Below are 21,935 nucleotides of genomic sequence, written 5' to 3' on the forward strand. Positions count from 1 at the left end.
TTTGCATAGTTCTTACGCTTTTTCCTGTGCTATGAGAAAGGGCTTTTGGTCTTACCTTAGCGAAGTTGTTCTTAAGGTTTTAGATTGTGCAGTTGTCACTGTGCTCCTGACACAACCCCTAAAAGCTGGCAGTCAAGGAATGTGTCTGGGGCATGTGTGAGGCTAGTTGAAATTGTCTTAATAGTAGTTGCAATATACATGCTAACCCCTCCTTGGGTTCTGCCCAGTCTGTAATTCAGGAACCTACAAGATGCTGTGTTTTTTTGCCTCTTTCTTTATGTAGCACAAATTTATTAGTGTGAGTCCTGACTCTACAAATTTTGTCATGAGTTTGCTTATGCCAAGTGCTTCTTCTGTAGTTTTTGTGGTGTTGTCATTTATCAAAGAAGTGTAACTTGGTTGTTCTCAGTCTTCTGTTACAATTTCCAAACAGTGGTTTCTTTTCGCTTAGTAATCTTGAACATGCTGTGTTGCAAGAATCTGATTTTAATTTTTGTTCTAAAAGATGGTGCTGTTTCTTGTAATGAAAGCTATACTGCACCTCTTCCATGTTGTGAATTTTTTTCTTGTATTTATTTAAGATACTATTGCAACTTTTCTTTAGTGGAAAATAAAGCAAAGGAAAAATGTAATGTTAATAAACATGCTGCTTTCCTGATTTAGTTACCTGTATTTAGAATAGTGATTTAAGTATTTAAAAAAAAAACTTCAGCTTAACAAGAATGTTTATCCCTGAAGAAGATATTCTGTAGTTGGACTAAGGTTGAATATGATAAAGAGAAGTATTGTCATGTCTTTAAATCAGGCATGAGTAGATGAATACAGCACTAGAGGAGTCTAACAGGAAGGCATGATGTGCTAAAACTGGCTGTGTGTAGACAGAAAACCTCCAGCTCAGAGGAGACTTGGTGGTAAATTGTGCCTTTGGCTTATGGCAGGAATGCACCACTGAATAGGCTGAGTGAAGCACAGCTGCTGTGTAGCAGGCAAAATTCTGCCAACAAACAGAAGGAAAAGTTCAGGCTGTCAATGTCTCCATCTACCTCTCCTCTACTTTCCTTGTGATTCTGTCCAGAGAGTTGTCCCATGTCCTGGAGCCAAAGTGTATGGGGTTAGTCTGTACTGTTCTCTGTCCCAAGATCAACAGCACAGAAGGAAAAGATTCCAGTTTTCCCCAGGTTGGGAACTTCTGGAGGCCTAATGGCTTATTTCCAAAGCTTGCACTATTAGAAAAAGAATACCAAATAAGTGATCTGTACGGTTTTACACCAAGTAGACACCTGTTGTTTTATTTTATAGGAAATGAGTTACCAGCACAGAGAGCTACTGGAACTGGACTCAGCTAATGTGAGCACGAGCTGCCTTGCAAGTTTGCAGCAGCCAGTGGGCATCCTTCTTCTGGAGCGTGCCCTGATGGCTCTGTCCCCTGTGGAGGAGCCCCTGTCCAAAAGGATGCGTGGGAGGACAGAGCTGCCCCCAGATGTGATCAGATGGATTGAACTTGCTAAGTAAATTCTTGAGACAATTTACTCCCACTTAGGTTTGCCTTGTGAAGAACTCTGCTTTTATGGCCTGTGGGATTTCTTTTTTAGTCTTTTTGTCTTTTAGAATTAGATACACTTTTAATTTCTTCTCAGTTAATACTGTCAGTGGGAACAGTTAGACTTTAAAACTGCGCACTCTTATAATTCTGTCAGACTGTTGAAAAATAGCTTGTTCATAGCTTTTCAACTGCAGCAGTTTCCATAGTTCGGCTGTTACTGTACAAGAAGAAGTTTATGTAATAAAGTATGTATTTCTGATCTTACATAAGAAATGCTTCCTAAAAATTTACTATTTCAAGCTGGTAGTATTACTGCTTATTGGATTTTTTTTTTTTTAAGCTCGCTTCTGTTTGCATTTTTATTCATCTGCTGAGCTACTTACAAGATTTCTGTTTTTGACTTTACTAGGCTCTACAGATCCCTTGGGGATTATGATGCCCTTCGTGGCATTTTCAGTGGTAAGATTGGGACTAAGGAAATCACACAGAAAGCTTTGTTGGCAGAAGCAAGGAATGATTATGCTGAAGCAGCTCAATATTATGATAAGGTAAAATTACAAGAAGATATTTTTGTTTCATAAATCTCTCATGACTTAAAACTAATCAAATTAGAAAAAAGTGCAATTATCTAGACAGACGAGTAAAAACACATGGGCATACTGGAACTCCAAGAGAGCAAATTGCATGTGTTCATGGCATGAGTTGCAGTGGGTAAAAATTTAGACAGATCCCTAAATTACTTTTAAAATGTTTACTCTTCAAAAATGCAGGTTTATTGAAGACAGCTACCTGAAATTAATTTATGTATAAACACTACTAAGCTTGAATTTCCTGCGTTTGATGTTGCTGTCACACTCTGGTAAATGGATAGATATGTTTATGAGACAATGAATTACAGTTAAGTGCTGGTGACTTAGAATTGAAACAAGTTCTTGGCTGGAATCTGGCACTATTCTCCCCTCCAAATTCATTCCCTAGGCACTCTCCCAAGAAGACTGGCAAGATGGAGAGCCAACAGAAGCAGAGAAGGACTTCTGGGAACTTGCATCTCTGGAATGCTATGACCACCTCACAATGTGGAAGTCTCTGGAGTATTGTGCTACTGTTAATATTGATAGTGGAAAACCTCCAGACCTAAGCAAAATATGGAATGATCCATTTTTTCAGGTTTTTAGAAATTATTTTATACTGCACTGTTTTTATCTCTGCAGGGATGTCCTACAGTACTGAGATTATGGGTGAAATACCTATTGCATTGTGGTTACTTTATTATGAAAATGAGTGAAAAGTCTGATATATTTTAAATATTGAAACAATTACTTCTGCTGGTTCTTTTTAATGTTTAATTTTTACCTCAAGTCTATGGCAGATCCCATAGGACCAGCTTTATCATCTCCTTCTTCCCTTTGCAAGTCTTTTTTGTTGCTTTTCTTGCTCATATTTGTTTCCTGTTTTAAGAGTTACCAAACCATGGATTTTGAAACTGGTAGAATTTACTAACAACTTCTTGAGCTATAGGAAAGGCTGCTGTGATTTGTCAGCAAATAGGAATTTGTCTAAAGGGAAAATATATTTTTAAAAAATCAAAATGTTTTTGTATTTATTTGAATTGCCACTGATAACAAAAAAAAATTGATCATCTAATATCCCATTCCTAGAAATAAAGACTATATTCTCACTTTGTAGGAGACATATCTGCCCTATATAATACGCAGTAAGTTGAAGTTACTGCTCAGTGGGGAGAATGACCAGACTTTGCTAACCTTTATTGATGAGGCAATGAAGACAGAACAGAAGAAAACCATTATAGAAATGCACTACAGCCAAGAGCTTAGTCTCCTCTACATCCTGCAAGATGATTTTGACAGAGCCAAATATTACATTAGCAATGGCATGCAGATCTTCATGCAGGTAATAATGTCTTCTATCTCTGGTATGGTTTTTTTTGTGTAAACTGGAACAATGAAACTGCTGTTGCTATTACTTCTGCTAGATTATACTCTCAAGAGAGAGTATATCTCCTTCAAGTACAATGAAATTTAGGTGCCTTCCATATCATGTGACAAAATTTCTTTTAAATTCACTGCTTGCAGTGATGAAAGATGAGTGAGCCAGTGGAGTGCATCCTCCTGTTTTAGTTTCTTTTGTTTTGCTGATTTAATCTTTTATAGATTTTTCAGAGTAATTGTTTGTGCAGACAATAAAAATTTTATTTCGTTCATCTTTTCAGGGGCCTCCTATACCCAGACCAAGCTTGCAAAGAGTGTTGCATTGAGAAGTTACAAATTCCATCCATTACCAAGTTTTGATTAAACTGTAGGACTTTGCTAAAACCTAGGCTAGGAATGGCAGCTAGAATATACCTATGTACTTGTCCAAAGCAGAGTTGCTCTCTGGCAATTAAATTACTTGTAAGAGGCTGGGTTCTAAAGCATAACATACAGCAGCATCAGAACAGTAATTTGTAGAGGACTGAAGAGAACCATGCTTTAAAATTTGTCTTTGATTCTCTCCCTTTCTTTTCAGAGCTACTCCAGTATTGATTCCTTGTTATATCAAAGTCGAATGACCAAACTGCAGTCTGTACAAGCTTTGACAGAAATACAGGATTTCATCAATTTTATGACCAAGAGAAGTAAAGATTTTTTTTTCTCAAGCAATTATCCTTTTGTATTCCGTAATTGTGGTTTCTTGAACTTTGAATTTCTGAACTGCTGTTTGAAGCAGCATAAGTCTGGAATTACTTCCTACTGTCTTCTTGACAGGAAGACCTCTTACAGTTTTGTAAGATAGGATTGAACATAACTTCATGTTTTATTGCAAAGTTTAATTAGCATAACTCTTGTGATAAGAGTTGATCATCTCTTTTGAAAGTGTCAGTTAAAGTTTTAATCTAAGATTTTTTGTTGCAGTAACTTTTTGGTAGTAAATAGCAGTTAGCAGAGATGAAAAAATTGATGTGGTAGATGAATTGCACCTACTGACATAGGCCTGAAGTACACATTTATGTACAAAAACCAAATTAGATTTCGTTAACAGTTGCACTATATTCCAGCATATTTATATATAGAAAGGAAACTACCAGGTGGTGATTCCCACTGGTAGTTGCCACAGATGTCCTTATGGAATCCCATGTGCTTCAACAATAAACAAAATTAATATGATGATCACTGAGTAGTGTTTATAGTGCAAGCCCAGAAATGCAAATGGGTTGCTTAATTGCAGTTTTCTGATTTGAATGTTAGACCGTATTTTGTTTAGCCTGTTTTCATGCTGTTTGGCTTCAGACACATTTAAAATGTCCTTAATTGATTTCTAGGTAACTTAGCTTCAGAGGCTTCCCTTAAGAGACTTCTCAGAACTTGGACAAGCAGATATCCAGATGCTAAAATGGATCCTATGAACATCTGGGATGATATCATTACAAATCGGTAAAATTGCATTCTTGGGTTAGCTTAAGTTCTGTCTGCCTGTTGAGTTCCAGGAAGTGCTTTTTCTAATGCTGCTTGTTTTCATATGGGAGGGTTTTGATCCAATGTATGCCTTTGTTTTTTTTGTCTTTTTTAACTGTGATAGTAGCTTTCTCAATATAACTGGGGAGTTTGTGTGACTAACTTGTGGTGAGGAGCAAAAGGCCGGGCCAGGGAATAAATTAATTTTAATAGGGAAACATAGATGTTAGTTTAGTCATTTTCTTGCATCAGTGACTACATGCACTGTGTAAGCTGGCCCATTTCAGTATCCCTTAAACATATTCACTTGTAATTGAGTAGATCAGCTGCATTTAGCTCAATGAAACACCACTCAAAAGGCCAATCAGTTATGAATAAAAATACTTGCCTACTTTGTAGGCAATTCTAAAATGAGGGAGCATACAAAACAAGCCTAGCCCTGTCACTCTGTGCTTCACCTGTTTATGGGAAAGTTAATGACCACTGCTTTAATTGGAGACTTCTGTTGTGCAACTGTTGCTAGAAAGAACAAAGGCTCTCTGGAGACTCCTTTGGATAAGCTCTGAAGAAACTGGAATGTAAAATTTGAAAGCTTTCTGTCCTTGCCATGGTGTCTGTCCCAATTCATTCTTCCAGTGAAAATCCAGATTAATCCTCCCTTCCTGTGTAATAACTTGTTCAGTAGCTCTGCTGATACATACTGTGCTCTGTGATTTATTTTGTTATCTCTTGGTGTCAGGAAAGCATGGCTACAGAAGAGCTTATTGCAGTTCAATATTAGGCAGAATACATGGCATGGCTTACTTTTGAAAAAAGTCTCGAAAAGATTATGACTTGAAGGGTTGTCGGGGTTTTAAACACTTTATGTGCTTTTAGAAAACCTTTGTCTCAAATTAGTAGCAAAGGATGTGCCAAGTGCCACTACTACAAGAGTTTAGTGCTGTCCTCTGCTTTGTGTAACAGTCTACATGAGATGTGCTATTAAATTAGATAGGACTAGTTGTGGAGTAACAGGATTCAGCATTGATTTGTGGCAATTCCCTTTCAAAAGGTGAGTATGGTTGCTGATTTGCCCTGCAACACGGATTTCGATGTCGGCATGTGTTGATGTGATAAGCATTTGAGTAGCAGGTTGACATTAAATACAGCCTGGCACTCACATTAAATAATTGAGACTCCTGTTTGTTTGCACATCTGTGAAGCTGGAATGCAAGTTATGGTTTGGTGTGCTTAGGAACTGAAGCTTGCACAAAGGAGCCACACTAACCAAAACTCCCACTCTATAATGGACATGTGCTAATACTAATCTTGTCAGTTCAAGATCCTGAATGCTCTCGGGGTCAACCTGATCCCTGTTAGGTGTGTTTAGCCCTGCTAAAGGTGATAGCTATTGTTAGACATTTTTTATCAGCTTTGTTTGCTGTTAGGCAGATCAACACTTTTGAACACATTTCCTTGAAGGTATTACCAGAGTGATCTATACCCCTGTTGTTGTGCAGGTGTTTCTTCCTTGACAAACTCCAGGAGAAACTTCCCTCTGATCAGGCCGATGACAGTATGGAGGTGGATGGAGACTACAGTGCTGGAATGGAAGTGGATCAACAGAGTGAAAACATTCACTCAATGATTAAAAGCTGCAAATTTAATATGAAAATGAAGATGATAGAGAGTGCCAGGAAACAGGTGAATATACTGTCTGATAGCTTCCAGTTTGCTGAGAAAATACATAGAAAAAGCTGGAAAAGCCTTTTAGGTGGTCTTTGGTACCCTTTTGCCTGGGCAAACCTTGTCTCTTTTTGACCCTGCTGTCCAGGACATTTTGAAAGTTCAAGGAAGTCAGATCCACAGTGAAAAAAGAAAAAAGAATAAATGTTAATTACAAAGTTGATGATAATTTGTCATTACCGGAAATGTGCCTGAAGTCCCCTTTGATCCACAGATGGTTTTGGACACTCTAAAAGGCAGATAAGATATCTGAAATGTTTCAGTCTTTAATAGAAGGGATGCTTGCAATCAAGCATTATGCTTTTTATTTACAAATAATCTCTTCTGTACAATAAAACAAATCAAATTCTGATTGGATTAGTATCATTTACTTCAATCAGCAGTGCTGAATTTCTTTTTTTTTTCACAGTTTTCATTACTGCTGTTAGTTAACACTAACAAAGAACTAAAGTTAGAAATTTTGGGTTGAATCTGGCTATTGAAATTACTGAAACAGCCTTTTTGATGATTGGCCTTTGGTGTTTCAAGTTTGCGACAAGATGAATCATTAAGTCAAGGTCCCCCATATTCTGAGATGCTGCAGAAATCTGCAGTCATTAACAGGAGTTTATTTTAAGCAATCTGATAAGCAAATATAACATTATTGCTTTGTTGACTATACACTCCTGAAGGAGTAAGTGAAAAATAAGATTTCCTTTAATGTTACTTCTATGAAACTTCTCATCAAAACAAAAACATAAGTGATTTTCTTAATGATATCTTAAGTTGTGTTTCCCACATGTGTCTGTACTACAGAGCAGTTATATGCTTCATGCAGGTGGAATTATTTTCTCAGGTTTTTAAGCCTTTGTTCTTCTCTTCTGCTATTCAAACTTCATCGTTAGCGCAAATATGATTCTGAATATAAGACCCAGCAAACAGTGAACATCTCTTTGCCTTTCTGTAACTTTACTTGTGTTACTTAAATCTTCTCATCTCTAATTTGGTTATGGGCAGGTTTTAGTTCCTCTTCAGATACATGGTCTGAAAATTCTCTTAATCTGAATACAGAACAGCTTTGCAGTGGCCAAGAAGCTCCTGAAGGACTTGCGCAAAGAAGCCAGAACGAGGGAGGACTGGCTGGTGAGATGGAATCATGCCTATTGCCGCTTCACCCACAGTAGCAGCCACAACCTGAGCTGTCCTGAACGTGTGCTCTCAGTGTTGAAAACCATCTCCCTGCTTGGTAAGAGCCTTTGCTTCGCCTTGTTTATTTTACAAAGTTGCTTTGTTGTCCAGTTACTAACTTTTGTTTTTGAATTCCAACAGAAGATACCAAATCTGACTATCTCAGCAAGAACATAATGGCCTTCCGGAACCAGAATCTTCTTCTGGGTACTACATATCACGTCATGGCCAGTGCTCTTAGTCAGGATCCAAGATGTCTTGAGCAAATTGAGAAAGAAAAGGCTGGAAAGATATCACTAATATCAGGAGAAAGCCTTGAGAACCCTAAAAAGGTAAATAGGAGGGGAAGATCTTTTGGCAATTTCACTGTCATTATTACAGACTACTACTTCAGTAGGTAGTGATGGCTATGGGTAGATACAGAACATGTGAAACCTGTCTGCTATTAGTCGTGATTTGTCCAGCAGCACCAGATAGAGAAAGAAAAAGGGGAAAAAAAAGAAAAAAAAAAAAAAAGGCTGTGGTTGGTGTTTCTTCTAGCTTTTGTTCTCCTGGAGTTCTGCATCACTCTAACCTTTGTAAATAGGAGAATGTTCTTGTGTTTCTCTGTACCTGCATTTTGAGTGGAGGGGGAAGACATAGTCACAGCATCTGCATGCACAGTGGCCAGACAAGGCTTGGAATCCTCAAAGAATGCCTTGATTTCAGCTGGGCATGTGTGACCTGCTTCATGCTCCCAGACTGTTCTCTTTGATAAAGAAATATTTATAATAGTGATACACTTACTTTAAGTAATTTTAATGTAAGAGAGAAGAGGAATTTTTTAAGACAAAGTACATGCAGGTTGTCTTTGCCTGTTTTGGGTAGATGTGCATTTGAAGAATACAGTACTAGACTGTGCTGCAACTAAAATTATATTTGCTGTCAGTTGTCCCAGATACTGTGGCATTGATTTCTTGTCTGTCAAATGGATTAAGAATTTCAAGTACCACTGCTGACTTATTTCTACTAATTTCTAAAGCCACCATGAAGACCCTTACATATGTATTCTTACATATAGAATCATAGAATGGTTTGGGTTGAAAGGGACCTTAAAGATCATTTAGTTCCACCATCCCTTGCCAAGGACACCTTTCACTAGACCAGATTGCTCAGAGCTCCATCCAGCTTGGCCTTGAACACATCCAGGGATGGCAACATGTTCCAGTGGCTCACCACCCTCATAGCAAAGAGCTTCCTCCTAATATCCAAGCTAAACCTACTCCTTTTCAATTTGAAACAATTGCTCATTGTCCTGTCACTACATGCTCTTGTAAAAAGTATCTCCATCTTTCTTGCAGGATCACTTCAGGTAATATGAACTGTATTAGCATTAAAAAAAAAAGCTCTTAATTTATGTTTTATGGTTGTTAAAAGTAAAGCAGATCAAGAAGAAATTCCTGCAAAAAAAGGTTTTAAATTTTCAGGTGTGTAGAAACTTAAGTAAAAGCTTGAGCTTCATTTATTAGCTAACTCTTAAGAGCATTCTTTAGGGATAAAGGATGAGCATAAAAGTTCTTCTGTGTCAGATGGTCAAGATTGCCGTACCAGGGATTTCTGTAACATTAAGAAGCTTAGCCTTATTTTAGCTTGGTATTAAGCAGCACTCTGACCCTGGTTGGTTCCTTCTACCTACCTGACTATTTAATTTCAGTTACAGCATTTGGTGTGGCCAGAAGGGCCCAGGGAAGTGTTTGATCTGCTGTGATTAGTAGTCGTGAGGCTTCACCTTGAATCTTGTGTTCAGTTCTGGGCCCCTCACCACAAAGAAGGACACTGAGGGTCTGGAGCGAGTCCAGAGAGAGGCAATGGAGCTGGGAAGGGTCTGGAACACAAGTCCTGTGAGGAGCAGCTGAGGGAGCTGGGATTTTTTTAGCCTGGAGAAGTGGAGGCTCAGGGAAGACCTCATTGATCTCTACAGCTACTCTTCTGCTATGTTCCAAGTGAGAGGGTGAGATGAAATGGCCTTAAGTTGTGTCAGTTAGGTTCAGATTTGATATTAGGTTGTTTTTGGTAGTTTGTTTTTTCCTAATGAAAGAGTGGTCAGGCATTTGAGTAAGCTGTCCAGGGCAGTGGTGGAGTCACCATCTCTGGAAGAGTTCAAGAAGCATCTGGATGTGGCACTTTGGGGTATGGATTAGGAGTAATTGTGGTGGTGATGGGTTGGTAGTTGGACAGATGATCTTGAAGGTCTCTTTCAACCTTTTCTGATTCTGTAAAGAATCCTGTCAAGTCACCCATTGAATGAGCTGCATTAGAAAGGTATGGTGAATATTACTATATATATACTACTGTATTTATAATAGGGAAAAAGGCATCAAATTCAAAATAGTTTGATACATTCTTTTTTTTAACACAAATTCCAAGTGTAACTGTTATGCAGATGTTGTAGATACATCTTAATAGGAAAAAATCCTGAAAGTTTTATTATATTTTCTGTTAACTCTTTCCAAAATCTCCACTAACGTTAACTTTTTTGCAGTGACAAAAAATCCACTTAACCTATCCAAAGACTAATTTAAGTTTATATGCTTCCATTGAAAATTGTGGAAAATTAAGTTCCAGAAACCACTGCCAGAAATAACATCCCAGTTTTTTTCCTTTATATCAGCTGCTCAGAACATCTTAGAACAGTTGATGTTTTATCTACTCAAGAATTGCAACAGTTTCAGAAAGGATCGTTCAATGCTACTTGCTAATCGTGTATTTTTTTCCTCTTTTGGTTGGGTTTCAGGTGCTGGCAGGTCTGGACAAGAAGGCTTTTCAGTGTTTCAGCTGTGCTGTAAGGAAGTCAGAAGAGGAGGTGCAGTCCCACCCCATGGACCATGTGGACATGGTGGGAGTTGTGGATGCATATATGACTTTGATCAGCTTCTGTGATGAGTATCTGCGCAGGGAAGAGGAAGGCTTGCTTGGTTAGTCAGGATTTCTCCTAAGCTTGTGAGGTGTATTAATGTGTGATCCGTGAGCTTTTGCTGTACCCAGGAGATCCCCGTGAGCAGCACAGCTTGAATTTAAATGGGGCAGTTTGACCTCCAGTTCAGCAGTATTTGTATTCCTTTTTTTACCTCCACTGTTACTGCTAGCTTTGGTCCTGGTGGATCATTTGTAGTCTCGCTCTTACTTGTAAGAAATATATCACATCCAGCAGATGCTTTCCTTGTTCCTTCCCAGACCACAGCAGCCTTGTATTTAAAGCAGGCAAGATACCAGCAGCGATGCAGCTTCCTGATAAAGCTAATCCTTACAGTCCCCAAGTACATGTGTTGCAGATGTGTGCAGTTCAAACAGATGGGAAGCAGAACAAAGTAAAAATACTAAATAAATGCTTGGAAAAAAATACCAAATTGTAAAGATGAATGTTTCAGATGATCAAAGACATGGAACAAGTGATGGTGTTTCTGATAATTCTCGTTTAACGTCTCTTGGCAGAAATTAGCACTGTGGATCTGCAGCAGTTCCCAGCTATTGTGGTGGAGAAAATTATAAAAGCTTTAAAACTGAATTCCAGAGAAGCCAGGCTGAGATTTCCTAGACTGCTCCAAATAATTGAAAGATATCCAGCAGAGACATTGGGTCTAGTGACACAAGAGGTTAGTTGCTTCAGTTTTTCTGGCAGCAAATGTTGCTGTAAATCAAATTTTAAAGGTGGGGGTGGAGGTGGAGGTTGGATACATAGAGAGGTTAGACTGGTAAGTCTTGCTTCAGGGAAATCAGATAAATTTTATCCCATCATTGTTCCTTGTCTTTTCTGTAACTTACTGAGTCTAATCCATGTGGACAGAAATTTTTTCTTAGAAATATAACTTTTTATAATTATTCTGATTCCAAATGTTTGTTTGAGAGTTGCTAGAGAACAACTGTGGTACGTGTTGTCTTTTTTTTTTTCCCTTCAGAACAATCTATATGGGCTAACAAAGGTGGTTAGCATTAGAGTGAGAAATGTATCTTAGTCCTGTAGACTGAGTTTCCTGTATGCAGGAAGCCAGCAGCTTTTCCAGACTCATTTCATGTCACCCACCTTTCCCTGTCCTTCTTCACTTCAGAGGTTACTACAGCTTTGTCTTCCTTTGCATTTCTCACTTCCTTCCTTCCTTCTACAACCTGTCTTTCCATTGCCATTCCATGAGACCACGAGCCTTCCCTGCTGCTGTGGCACAGATAAGCTGAGACCTTCTCTGTGACTCATGCCTGTTCCTGCCTTGGCCTGCCTGCCTTTTCAAGCCCATGTCATTGTGCTGCTGCTCCCAGAGCAGCAGGCCCTTTCAGAGAAGGAACTCAAGTGAGGCAGAAACTCGGGTTAGTTTTCCCAAGGAGCTGAAAAAATAGCAGAAATGGCTGAGGTGCAGAAGGTGTGGCCACAGAGAAAGACCAATAGTTCAAACAGAACCTGACACCAGCTGACAAATCTCACCCAGAAAGGAAGTTCACCAGGCATTTACTTATCCTATACTCTGTCTTTCTGTGAAATAAATACTGCCAATCTGATCTTAAATTCTATTAGAAATGCTTAAAGACGAACAAAAGACAAAACTGGTAGGAGTGGTAGGAGTTTCAGTGTTCTCCTTCCTGGCATTTTTTACCCAAGTCAAGACTTAAATACAATGGTGTTGGAACTGAATTCCTTCAGATTATTTAGTTATTTGTATGTGATGATCAAAAATTATTGTAATGCATCTAGAGACAAAAGCCACAAGTTTGAGTGTAAAGCCTCATATTGATCAACAGGCCGCAAATTTTTATAATGGAAAACTTATTAAGGAGCAGTGGTGGTGGCTGTAGTAGTGATAGTAATAATAAAATTTGTGCTTCACTGGGGGATGTTTGCACACTAGTTGACATTCTCTGTTTCCTTTTCACGTTTCTCTGTCAGGCTGCACCACGGAGCAGTTTTGTTTGTTTGCTATGTTTGGTACTTTCGAGGAGGGCCAAAGATGAAAGCAGTGTCTGTGTTTTTGCAGCTTTCTTCGATTCCCTGTTGGCAGTTCATTGGTTGGATTAGCCAGATGATGGCACTACTTGACAAGGATGAAGCAGTAGCAGTACAACACACTGTTGAAGAGATTGCAAATGCCTACCCCCAGGCACTCATCTACCCTTTCATGATCAGCAGTGAAAGTTACTGCTTCAAAGATACTGTAGCTGGCTGCAAGAACAAGGACTTTGTAGAAAGGTGAATTTGCAATCGGAGTAGCTCTTTTGTATGTTTTTTATTCAGGAGTGGACAGATTCATTTATTTTTCCTACACAAACCCTTTTCTTTAGCAAGCATGAAAAATATAGAGGGTAGTCTTGAGTTTTCATTTAAAGGCACAGGGAAATGTAGTACATCAGCTCTGTCAGTGTCATACATATTCAGGTTAGTGGCATGACACTTCATGAAGTGCTGGGTATACATAGTCCCCAGGCTGTTGAAAGTGAAAAGTTTTCCCAAGATAAAACAAAAAAAACACAGAGAGGCAACCCCTTTTTCCTTGTAATTCTGTGGTATTGAACATTTATCATCTTTCTAATACCAAGAAGGAGCAGCTATGTTTAAATAGAATAGATGTTCATACCAGACTTTAGAGAGGGCAGTGAAATGGATGCATGTTATCTTAGGAATGACAGCTCTTGGCTGTGGTGTTCTCTGCTTATTGAGTACGCACCATGCAGCTTCTTACAAGCCTTCCCTTACCCCTTTTGGCATGCAGTAACACTTGAGTTAATCCCCAGGCAAAAATCAGTTTCCATCACACAATGCTGTAGAACCACTCTTAAAATTTTGGGTGTCTTTTTGCCTTTTCTCAAATTTGATACATTTGCTGAATAAATTTTTGCTTAAGATGAACATACAAAGTCATGTGTTTTGCAGACAGTATCACCCTTCAGTAACTGTCCTGACAGGGCATATGGTATGGCCAATGCCTGTGTGTTTCAAGCATGCTTTCCACTCACCCACCAAGTTCCTATTTTCATAGTGGGACATATAATTTAAAAATGGGGAGCTGTGTGGCATGTTTAGTCAACATATAAAGAGTCGTGCAGTGTAAGAGGGAATTCTGAGGGAGACTTACCTACTTACACCTGAATTATTTTACCAGATTCTTTTATTTTATATAGCAGATTCTTTATATTTTATTTAGCAGAGAGTCTAGATCATTGCTTATCTGCAGGTGAGGTGGTGATTGTAGTTCCTGTTGCATTGTGATGCATTTTTCTCTTCTTTTAAAGGATCAAGAATAAGTTGGATAGAGGAGGAGTAGTTCAAGATTTTGTTCGCTCCCTGGAGCAGCTCTCTAATCCTGTAATGATTTTCAAGGTAAAGTGTGTATTTCCCCCCTTCCCCTTCATTCCTTTCCCTCTGTTCAGAAGAGTAAGTGCTGGGTGGAGTCTGACACAGTTCAGTTGACACCACAGCCACAGGAAGTGGTTCAACCCAGCACCAACTCGTGATGATGATGATGATGTTGGGGTGCTGTCAGCAGCTTTCACTGGTGATGGACTCCTTCCCTTGTGCCAGCTGGATGTTCTGCTCCAGCTCTTTTCAGCTTTCCCCTTCAGCGTCTGTGCCCTGCCCCGCAGTCAGTCTTCCTTAATCATTCTGAAACCCTTACAGAATTATCATTTGTGACCATCTTTATAATCTTGGACTACTTGTGTTCAACTACATGTGTTCTTATGCCCTTTCCCTGCTGGGCATTCCTGTCTGTGTTCTGGGTTGTTTGTCCAAAGGATTCTTGTCCTGTGTCTGGTGCCACTCCTGGCCCCACAAAGGCTTTCTTAGCATTAAACACTATGGTAGTAAACATAATTATCATAATAAAGTAGAAACATTTATCAAGACACAGAATGAAAGGAAAATATTTCCACGGTCTTTTGGTTGCTTTTTTTTTGTCAGAAGACAAATAATAGTTGACTATTAGTAAATACAGTAACTGCAGTGCAATTTGAGTGGCCTACTGAAGAGCAAGGGTCAGTAAATCTTTTCTCAGGACTCATTTGTTTTCTTCTTTTTACAGGATTGGGCTGAGGATGTCAGAAATGAGTTGTCAAAACCTCAGAGAAACAAAAAGAAGCTTAAGGAAATGTATGAAGGAATGTACAAGAATTTGGGAAACTTGGAGGCTCCTGGCCTTGGACTGATGAGGAAAAGGTTTATTCAGGTATATGTGGTTACAGAGTAGTATTGGCATCATGGCTTTTCTAGAAGGCAATAGAAAGTCAAAAGAGGGAACTAGATCACAGCTTTTACAGGTGCTGCAGGACTTGATGAGACTTGATCTAGTCAGGAGTACAGGACTGGGATTTCTTTGCTAGAAGCCATGGACTTAACATAGTTCACTTTCCTCTTCTAACTGCCCTGCAGGGATAGATGTTCTGTCTTACACAGCTTCTACCTCTTCTGTCCTGCATGTTGCCAGGTTCTTAGGACCTGAGCCTCTAATCATCTGTGGGAATCTGGCCTTGGTTTTTGTTCCTTGCTGCCAAGGATTTATGAGCACCTTAGGGAATTTTGCTGTACTTTACTACTGAAATTTGCTGCTGACAAGAAGTTACTTAAACAGAAGAGTTAAAACTATGAAGAATTAAAGAAAAGACTTTACAAAACTGACTGAATTCCAAAGTGGTGAAAATCAGCATAGAAAATGAAATGACACATGTGGCAAGAAAATGTAATTGCCATAGTAGCATATAGAAATTCTGTGTATTTTAGCTGACTATTGCAGTTCAAGAACAAAATCTTGATTTGTGATGGTTCTTTGAAAATAGCAGCTGTGAAAACTCAAGGGCAGTCAAGAAAGAAAAGTGAATGTTCATCATTATAAAGAACAGAGAACTAAACATGGATTTGTAAATTGGCATAGCAGCCTTCTCTGACTCTTGCTCCTTGAACATTCTAGTCCTCATCTGCAGTATTCTCGGCACAGGTAAAGTAAAATTGGATGAGGTTCAAAGTGGCAAGAATAATCAGAGGTACAGAGTAACCACTGCACAAGCAACTTTAGCATTCCTCCAGTTGGAAAAAATGCAATGGTGCCAGATACAGTAAAACTCTTAACATCAGTCCCATGGCTGGACTTGGTGAACTTAAAGGTCTTTTCCAACTCTAGCAATTCTATGATTCTGTCAGGAGTGCCAAACATGAAGTAAATACTCTATGGAACTGGCAGGTTCAGACAAGTAAGAAGTGTTTCCTCATTCAGTGCACGCTTAGGTGCTGAACTCCTGCTGCAGGGTATTAAGGTGCTTTCATGGGTTCAAATAGCAAGCAGGCAATAGAGAGGGAGCAATTCTTTGAGAGCTTTTACATACAAATGCACACTCCCGGTTCCAGGAATCCCTGAGCTGCAAATTGCTGAGGCCAGGAGCGTGATACTCCTGTTGAAGGAGTCCTGACTGTATGCTTGTACTGTATGTGCATAGCCCCATGGCCAGGGCGGGGTGCATCCAGCTCTCTCCCATTGTGGCCATCCTTATGTCACATTAGCCTTAGATAAACTAACCTGGGTGTCTGTAGGGAGATTCCTTCCCCATGAGTGGGAAAGGTGGAGGATGAGAGTAAGGTGGAGTTGGGAGGAGGTGAGGTGATAATGAAGCAGAAAGGGTAATTGGGAGTTTGGGGGCACACTAGCCCTCTGAATGTGTTGCTGTGAGATAAGGTGGGTCTTTGATGATAAAGACTCCAAACTTAAAGAGTGAGGGATAAGAATGTGTCAGGAGTGGGGGGTAGGGAGAGGGGAGCAGCTATAAAGTGTACATGAACATCAAGGGACATAGCAGACATAAGCACAAAGGCTGTTTGGATTACTTGTGTGCCCACACAAAATAAAAATTAAAAATCAATGTCTCTTTAAAATGCTGAAATGTGCAGTATTAGAGGATAGAGAGAGAAGAGCAGAGGAGATGCTGAAGAGGGATATCAGGGTTGTTTCCCCTCTGTCAAAGGGGAGAGGGAGAGCAGAGAGTAGCTGCAGAACAGTCATTCTGAATTCTTTGCATTTACGATGGATTATTATGAAGAAACAAAGTGTGAATGCTACTGTGTCATTCTGTGAAAATGACTGTATCATTTCTAGTGTCCTTGCTGGGGGGGAAAAAAACAAAAGTTGTCTCTCTTGACTGACACAAAATTGCTCTATTATTTGGAGTACTTCAGTCTCATAATCTGGAAATAGATCTACTGATAAAGATGTTCTTGACTGTAGCAGTCAGATCTACTGATAAAGATGTTCTTGACTGTAGCAGTCTCCTCAAAAAGGAAAATGTTTTTTGTATTTTCATTTACTACATTTACATGTAGTTTCATTTACTAGTGAAATAGCTGTGTCTTCATAGCACAGTAGAAAAATGATCAGGCATTAAAAAAAAGACTTTCCAAGCCATTAATACCCAGTCCAAGAAGGAACATTTGGTTTTTCTAGAACCTTGAATTATGAACACAGGAAGTCAATTCAGTTAATTATTTGTAGATAGTACTTACTTCGTTCATTAAATGGATCCATGTCCAAAACTTAGCTCTTTTTCTTTATCAGGATGTTTAAAATACTTTAAACTATGGGTTTATACATTTTATGTCCAAAGTTATTGCTAGGCAGTAATAAATCCACAAATAATAAATCCAGTAGTAAATAAAACATATAAAACATTTCATAGTTACAGAATTATTTGGGTTGGAAGGGACCTTAAAAATCATCTGGTTCTAACACCCCTGCCATGGGCAGGGGCACCTCCCTCTAGACCTGGGTCTCATCCATCTTGGTCATGAACACTTCCAGGGATGGGGCATCCTCAACATCTCTAGGCAACCTTTTCTGGTTTATAATAAGAATTTCTTCTTAATATCTAAACGAGCTGTGTGTATAGATAGGAAGGTACCCTTTTGGTGTTCTTGGTAGTTTCTAGCACTGTGTAAACAGGGTCCCTTTCTATAAATGATTATTAGGCTTTTGGGAAGGACCTGGATCGTCATTTCGGCAGAGGTGGCTCAGAACTGTTGGATATGAAGATTAGTGACTTCAATGCAGTTGCAACTACTCTCCACTCAAAAATGAACAAAACCCATAAAGAACCTGGGAACCTCAAAGAATGTTCACCATGGATGAGTGAATTCAAAGCTGAGTTCTTGAGGAATGAACTGGAGGTTCCTGGTAAGTTCCCCTTCAGTGTTTTGATAGTGAATTGTCCCTTACAAGAACATTGCTCTTGAGCTTTATTACTTATATTGGCTGTATGATCCTTCCTTCTGGCCTTAAGCCTCATCTGGCCTTATTTTAAATAATTCTGTTCACTCATTATCTCTTAAATCCTTTCTTAAGCTGTAGTCCCGTTTTTTAAAATTGTATCTAAGCTTGTATCTCTTACCTAAGAATTTAGTATTTTTCTAAAGGCCTGACTCCAGGAAATCTGATATATAAATCTAATACATGTTAAAATGTAGTTCAAAAAAGGTTGTGTCTTCTGAAAGCATCAAGAACTCTATTCTAACAGGTAAACAAGGAAAAGGTGTCAGTAATTCATAGATAAAATCATACTCTGTGTATGCTGGATTCTTTTTACACATTTAAAAGTATTTTCTTCATAGTTGTCATTCTACCAGTTTGACAAAAACACTTGGATGTGTGTTCTGGTGTTAAACACACTTTAAAATAGCAGCAGGGTAAGTACTAATATTTTTTTTCCACTACCACTTTAGGTCAGTACGATGGAAAAGGGAAACCACTGCCAGAATACCACACAAAAATCTCTGGATTTGATGAACGGGTATGTTTTTAAGATTGAGTCAAAATCCTGTGTGGTATAAATCTGTGTCCATATACCATTTGAAGAATTTGGTAGTAGTAGGGTCACTGCTTGTTTAGACATCTTGCAGGATACAAATGAAGGGCTGCAAGTGGGCATTTGGTGTTCTATTATAATTGAGTAACTTGATTATGTCATCTAGGAATGACAGATATGCTTAATTCCAGTGATAATTCTGTAAGACCAAGTCTTCTGTCACAAATATTTTTCTTTTTCCTGTCCTTTTCCAAGATAAGCGTGATGGAATCCTTGAGGAAGCCAAAACGTATAACAATCCGAGGCAGTGATGAGCGGGAGTATCCTTTTCTTGTCAAAGGTGGTGAAGACCTGAGACAAGACCAACGCATTGAGCAGCTGTTTGATGTAATGAACATTATCCTTTCCCAAGATGCTACATGTAGCCAAAGAAATATGCAGTTAAAAACTTACCAGGTCATCCCCATGACAACAAGGTAGGTGTTTATTTTGAAGGGACAGAAATCCTTACGTTAATTACTTTTGGGATGTTGAATGTGAAAGTGAGAATTTTGTTTGCCACATTCAGATTGAGAGTGTTTTGTGCCTTGGCTTAATGTATTTTTTCCTTTTCCTTTTAAACAACATTTAAATTGCTCTGTCTGGAAACCGTTTTTCAGAGCATATTTAAATTGGTAGCTTTTAACCTACTTTTAACAGGCACTAGAATGTTTTGCTTCCCATTGTGGTGTTCCTTCTAAAGTTCCTCTGAGCTACTTGTTATCTCTTACTCTGTTCCAGACTGGGACTCATCAAGTGGCTGGAAAATACTTGCACCTTAAAAGAATTCCTTAAAAATAGCATGTCTGAAGAGGAAGATACCAGCTATTACAGGTGATGCTTGATATAGCTGTCTGCTCTAATAGAGACTATTACTAATGGTTTTTTGGATAACTGACAGTTTTGTAGCAGGATTTTCTTTTTCCTTTTTTTTTTTTTTTTTAATTAAAGTATAAAAGAAAAGCACTTATAAGCAAGAAGGCAGTTTGTACTTCCTGACCCAAATTAGTAATTGGCAACCGTTTGTTTAATGAGTGCCATTGTAGCTGGAGTATCCTCCACCCAGCTTGTTTAAACAAGAGGCTTATAATTATAATCATGTGTGACGTCATTATCATCATCATTTCCTTATCAGCAGATTGATTTTACAAGGAGAGGATTTTGATCTCTTGATTTGATCAGGCAGGAAATGGACTTAGGTCAATGGGGGGCAGGGGAAGGGAGTAGAGACAGAGCTGTTCAGAACCTGGGTTCAGCAGTGAGTCAGTGATGGGGGGTAGAAATTGGCAGCAAATGCACAGAACACAACTGTAAGAGAGCAGTCTCTCTGACTTGATACAAATGCAGGGTTTGAATAAGTTATATTGCTTTCTCGTGATTGTAATTGCACGTTGAATATTTGTAAAATTGATTTAGTTCTGGCATTTCAACCTGGTTCTGTCCTGGAATTTAGAAATGTGGTTTAATTTACAAACGTGGTTCTTAGTTACATAATCTCTGTTTGGGTTTGTCTGAGTGTTGTTGTCACCATTTATTTTTACTAGTTAACATTTATGGGGCGGGTTGGAGGAAACTCCAGCATGGAGGTTGGACTCCAAAGAGTCTTTATATCTATGGTTATTTGATTTGTGAGCAGTTCAGGAACTGCTAGAGCTCCTGCATTACTGTGGTCTGATTCACTGTTGTGAACAGCAGTGGTATTATGTCGATCTCAATTCACAGAGTGGGAAAGTGAAGGAAGATTCACATGGAATCATCTAGTGAGGGGAGGAAATCTATAATATGCTCAATGTAGAAGATCAGTGTCCTTCTTAAAGAAGGTCATAATTTATTAAAAAAAAAAGAAAAAACAACTTTGCTTTATTGTGTATATAGACTTTAATATTTTCCTATATGTTATTCAATCAAGATGAGACATTTTATATTGAGCTATGGTTAAGTGATAGCACTCACAATGGGAAATTTTGGTTGAGGTGGGGGGAACAACTTTCTGAATTTTTGAAATCCTGTTCTTTACCTCAAAGCGATGGGCTACAGTCTATAACTGAAAAATGCTTCTTAAATGGAAATGGCATTCTCTATCTCAAAACATAGAAGGAAGAGAGAAGGTGGCTGCTCTGCTAAGTTGCTGCCTCTCTGGAATAGAAGTTTAAGATCTGATGTATTTAGAAAAATATCAGATCATTTCATAAGCAGTGCAATGAATGAATACTGGCTTCTTATGGATTAATACCCAAAGTTCAAGTACCCATTTCTCCTCTCTGGCACATGCTGAGGATATACCAAACTGCTTTCCTGCATTCCCTGCCCATTTGGAAAAACAAAGGGCAGCATGTACTGTGGTGGACTACATACTGCTTCTCAAAGGCTACAAGACTGTCAAAAATACCTTTCCCTCCCTGCAGTAATTATTTTGGACCTTTCTTCTGGAGGTACTCACAGTACCTGTTGACAAATTAACACCCTTGAGATGTCTAATCTTCTGTCAGATATGACTGAAGTGTGTGCAAAGCTGGGGCGAAGGAGATTAATGGATCAGCCTATAGGCTGCATAAACTTCATTTCCATAGCAAGACTAAAATTAATGTAGGCTGTATCTTCCTGACTTTTCCTTTGCATAAAAATCTCATGGGTCAGAGCAGCACATAGCCTGTGGATAATCAAACAGAGAGTGATGAGATCATACAGAGAAATCATAAGTGCTTTTCTTCTTTTTTTGTCCCTAGCCCAAGAGGACCTCGTGCTACCTATTCTGAGTGGCTGTCCAGGATGGGTGGGGAAGCACAGGGCATCTCTCGATACCATGCTATGTACAGGTAGGTTTCAAAAGAGAGCTGCGAGTGAAATATAGAAGCTAGAGTGTGCACATATGCAGAGATGTAGAAATTCCAGGAAAAACACACCATCTCCATTATAATATGATGGCTGGATCTGATTTTTTGCTCATTTTACTGCTTTGTCTTCCTGGAGATGCTCTGCAAAATTCCTCTTGCCAAAAATCCTACCAGAGTACAGGAATGCTTCCAGAAGCTTGCTCACTTCCTTTAGAAAGTGTCTAGAAGCAGATGCTGCTCTTCAACTTTATTTTCTAGGCATCTTGTTCCTGATTATGCAGTTAGGTAGGCTGCCTCAGAGCCCAAGCATCTGCTGGAGTTGGACAGAGAAAATCACCATGGTTCACTGAGAATATTTGATGGTTTAGGTCCTGACTT

The 21,935-nt window shown here is 38.9% G+C and overlaps 1 protein-coding gene across 1 annotated transcript in view; it reads left to right on the plus strand.

The window, feature by feature from the left end:
- PRKDC (protein kinase, DNA-activated, catalytic subunit) overlaps nucleotides 1–21,935 on the plus strand; it is an 81,405-nt gene that overhangs the window by 55,612 nt on the left and 3,858 nt on the right. Inside the window, exons 62-80 of the mRNA XM_014255033.2 lie at nucleotides 1,300–1,508; nucleotides 1,953–2,091; nucleotides 2,522–2,710; nucleotides 3,230–3,454; nucleotides 4,070–4,178; nucleotides 4,863–4,974; nucleotides 6,495–6,678; nucleotides 7,771–7,945; nucleotides 8,029–8,219; nucleotides 10,661–10,841; nucleotides 11,359–11,519; nucleotides 12,888–13,099; nucleotides 14,140–14,227; nucleotides 14,928–15,071; nucleotides 17,852–18,056; nucleotides 18,602–18,669; nucleotides 18,940–19,160; nucleotides 19,465–19,557; nucleotides 21,450–21,539. Coding sequence (XP_014110508.2) covers nucleotides 1,300–1,508; nucleotides 1,953–2,091; nucleotides 2,522–2,710; nucleotides 3,230–3,454; nucleotides 4,070–4,178; nucleotides 4,863–4,974; nucleotides 6,495–6,678; nucleotides 7,771–7,945; nucleotides 8,029–8,219; nucleotides 10,661–10,841; nucleotides 11,359–11,519; nucleotides 12,888–13,099; nucleotides 14,140–14,227; nucleotides 14,928–15,071; nucleotides 17,852–18,056; nucleotides 18,602–18,669; nucleotides 18,940–19,160; nucleotides 19,465–19,557; nucleotides 21,450–21,539 — 2,996 coding nt within the window. The remainder of the gene's footprint in view (nucleotides 1–1,299; nucleotides 1,509–1,952; nucleotides 2,092–2,521; nucleotides 2,711–3,229; nucleotides 3,455–4,069; nucleotides 4,179–4,862; nucleotides 4,975–6,494; nucleotides 6,679–7,770; nucleotides 7,946–8,028; nucleotides 8,220–10,660; nucleotides 10,842–11,358; nucleotides 11,520–12,887; nucleotides 13,100–14,139; nucleotides 14,228–14,927; nucleotides 15,072–17,851; nucleotides 18,057–18,601; nucleotides 18,670–18,939; nucleotides 19,161–19,464; nucleotides 19,558–21,449; nucleotides 21,540–21,935) is intronic.

The sequence above is a fragment of the Pseudopodoces humilis genome, chromosome 1 (genome assembly GCF_049639895.1).
Source record: "Pseudopodoces humilis isolate 2021_Gansu_Grassland_sample_001 chromosome 1, ASM4963989v1, whole genome shotgun sequence".
NCBI lineage: Eukaryota > Metazoa > Chordata > Aves > Passeriformes > Paridae > Pseudopodoces > Pseudopodoces humilis.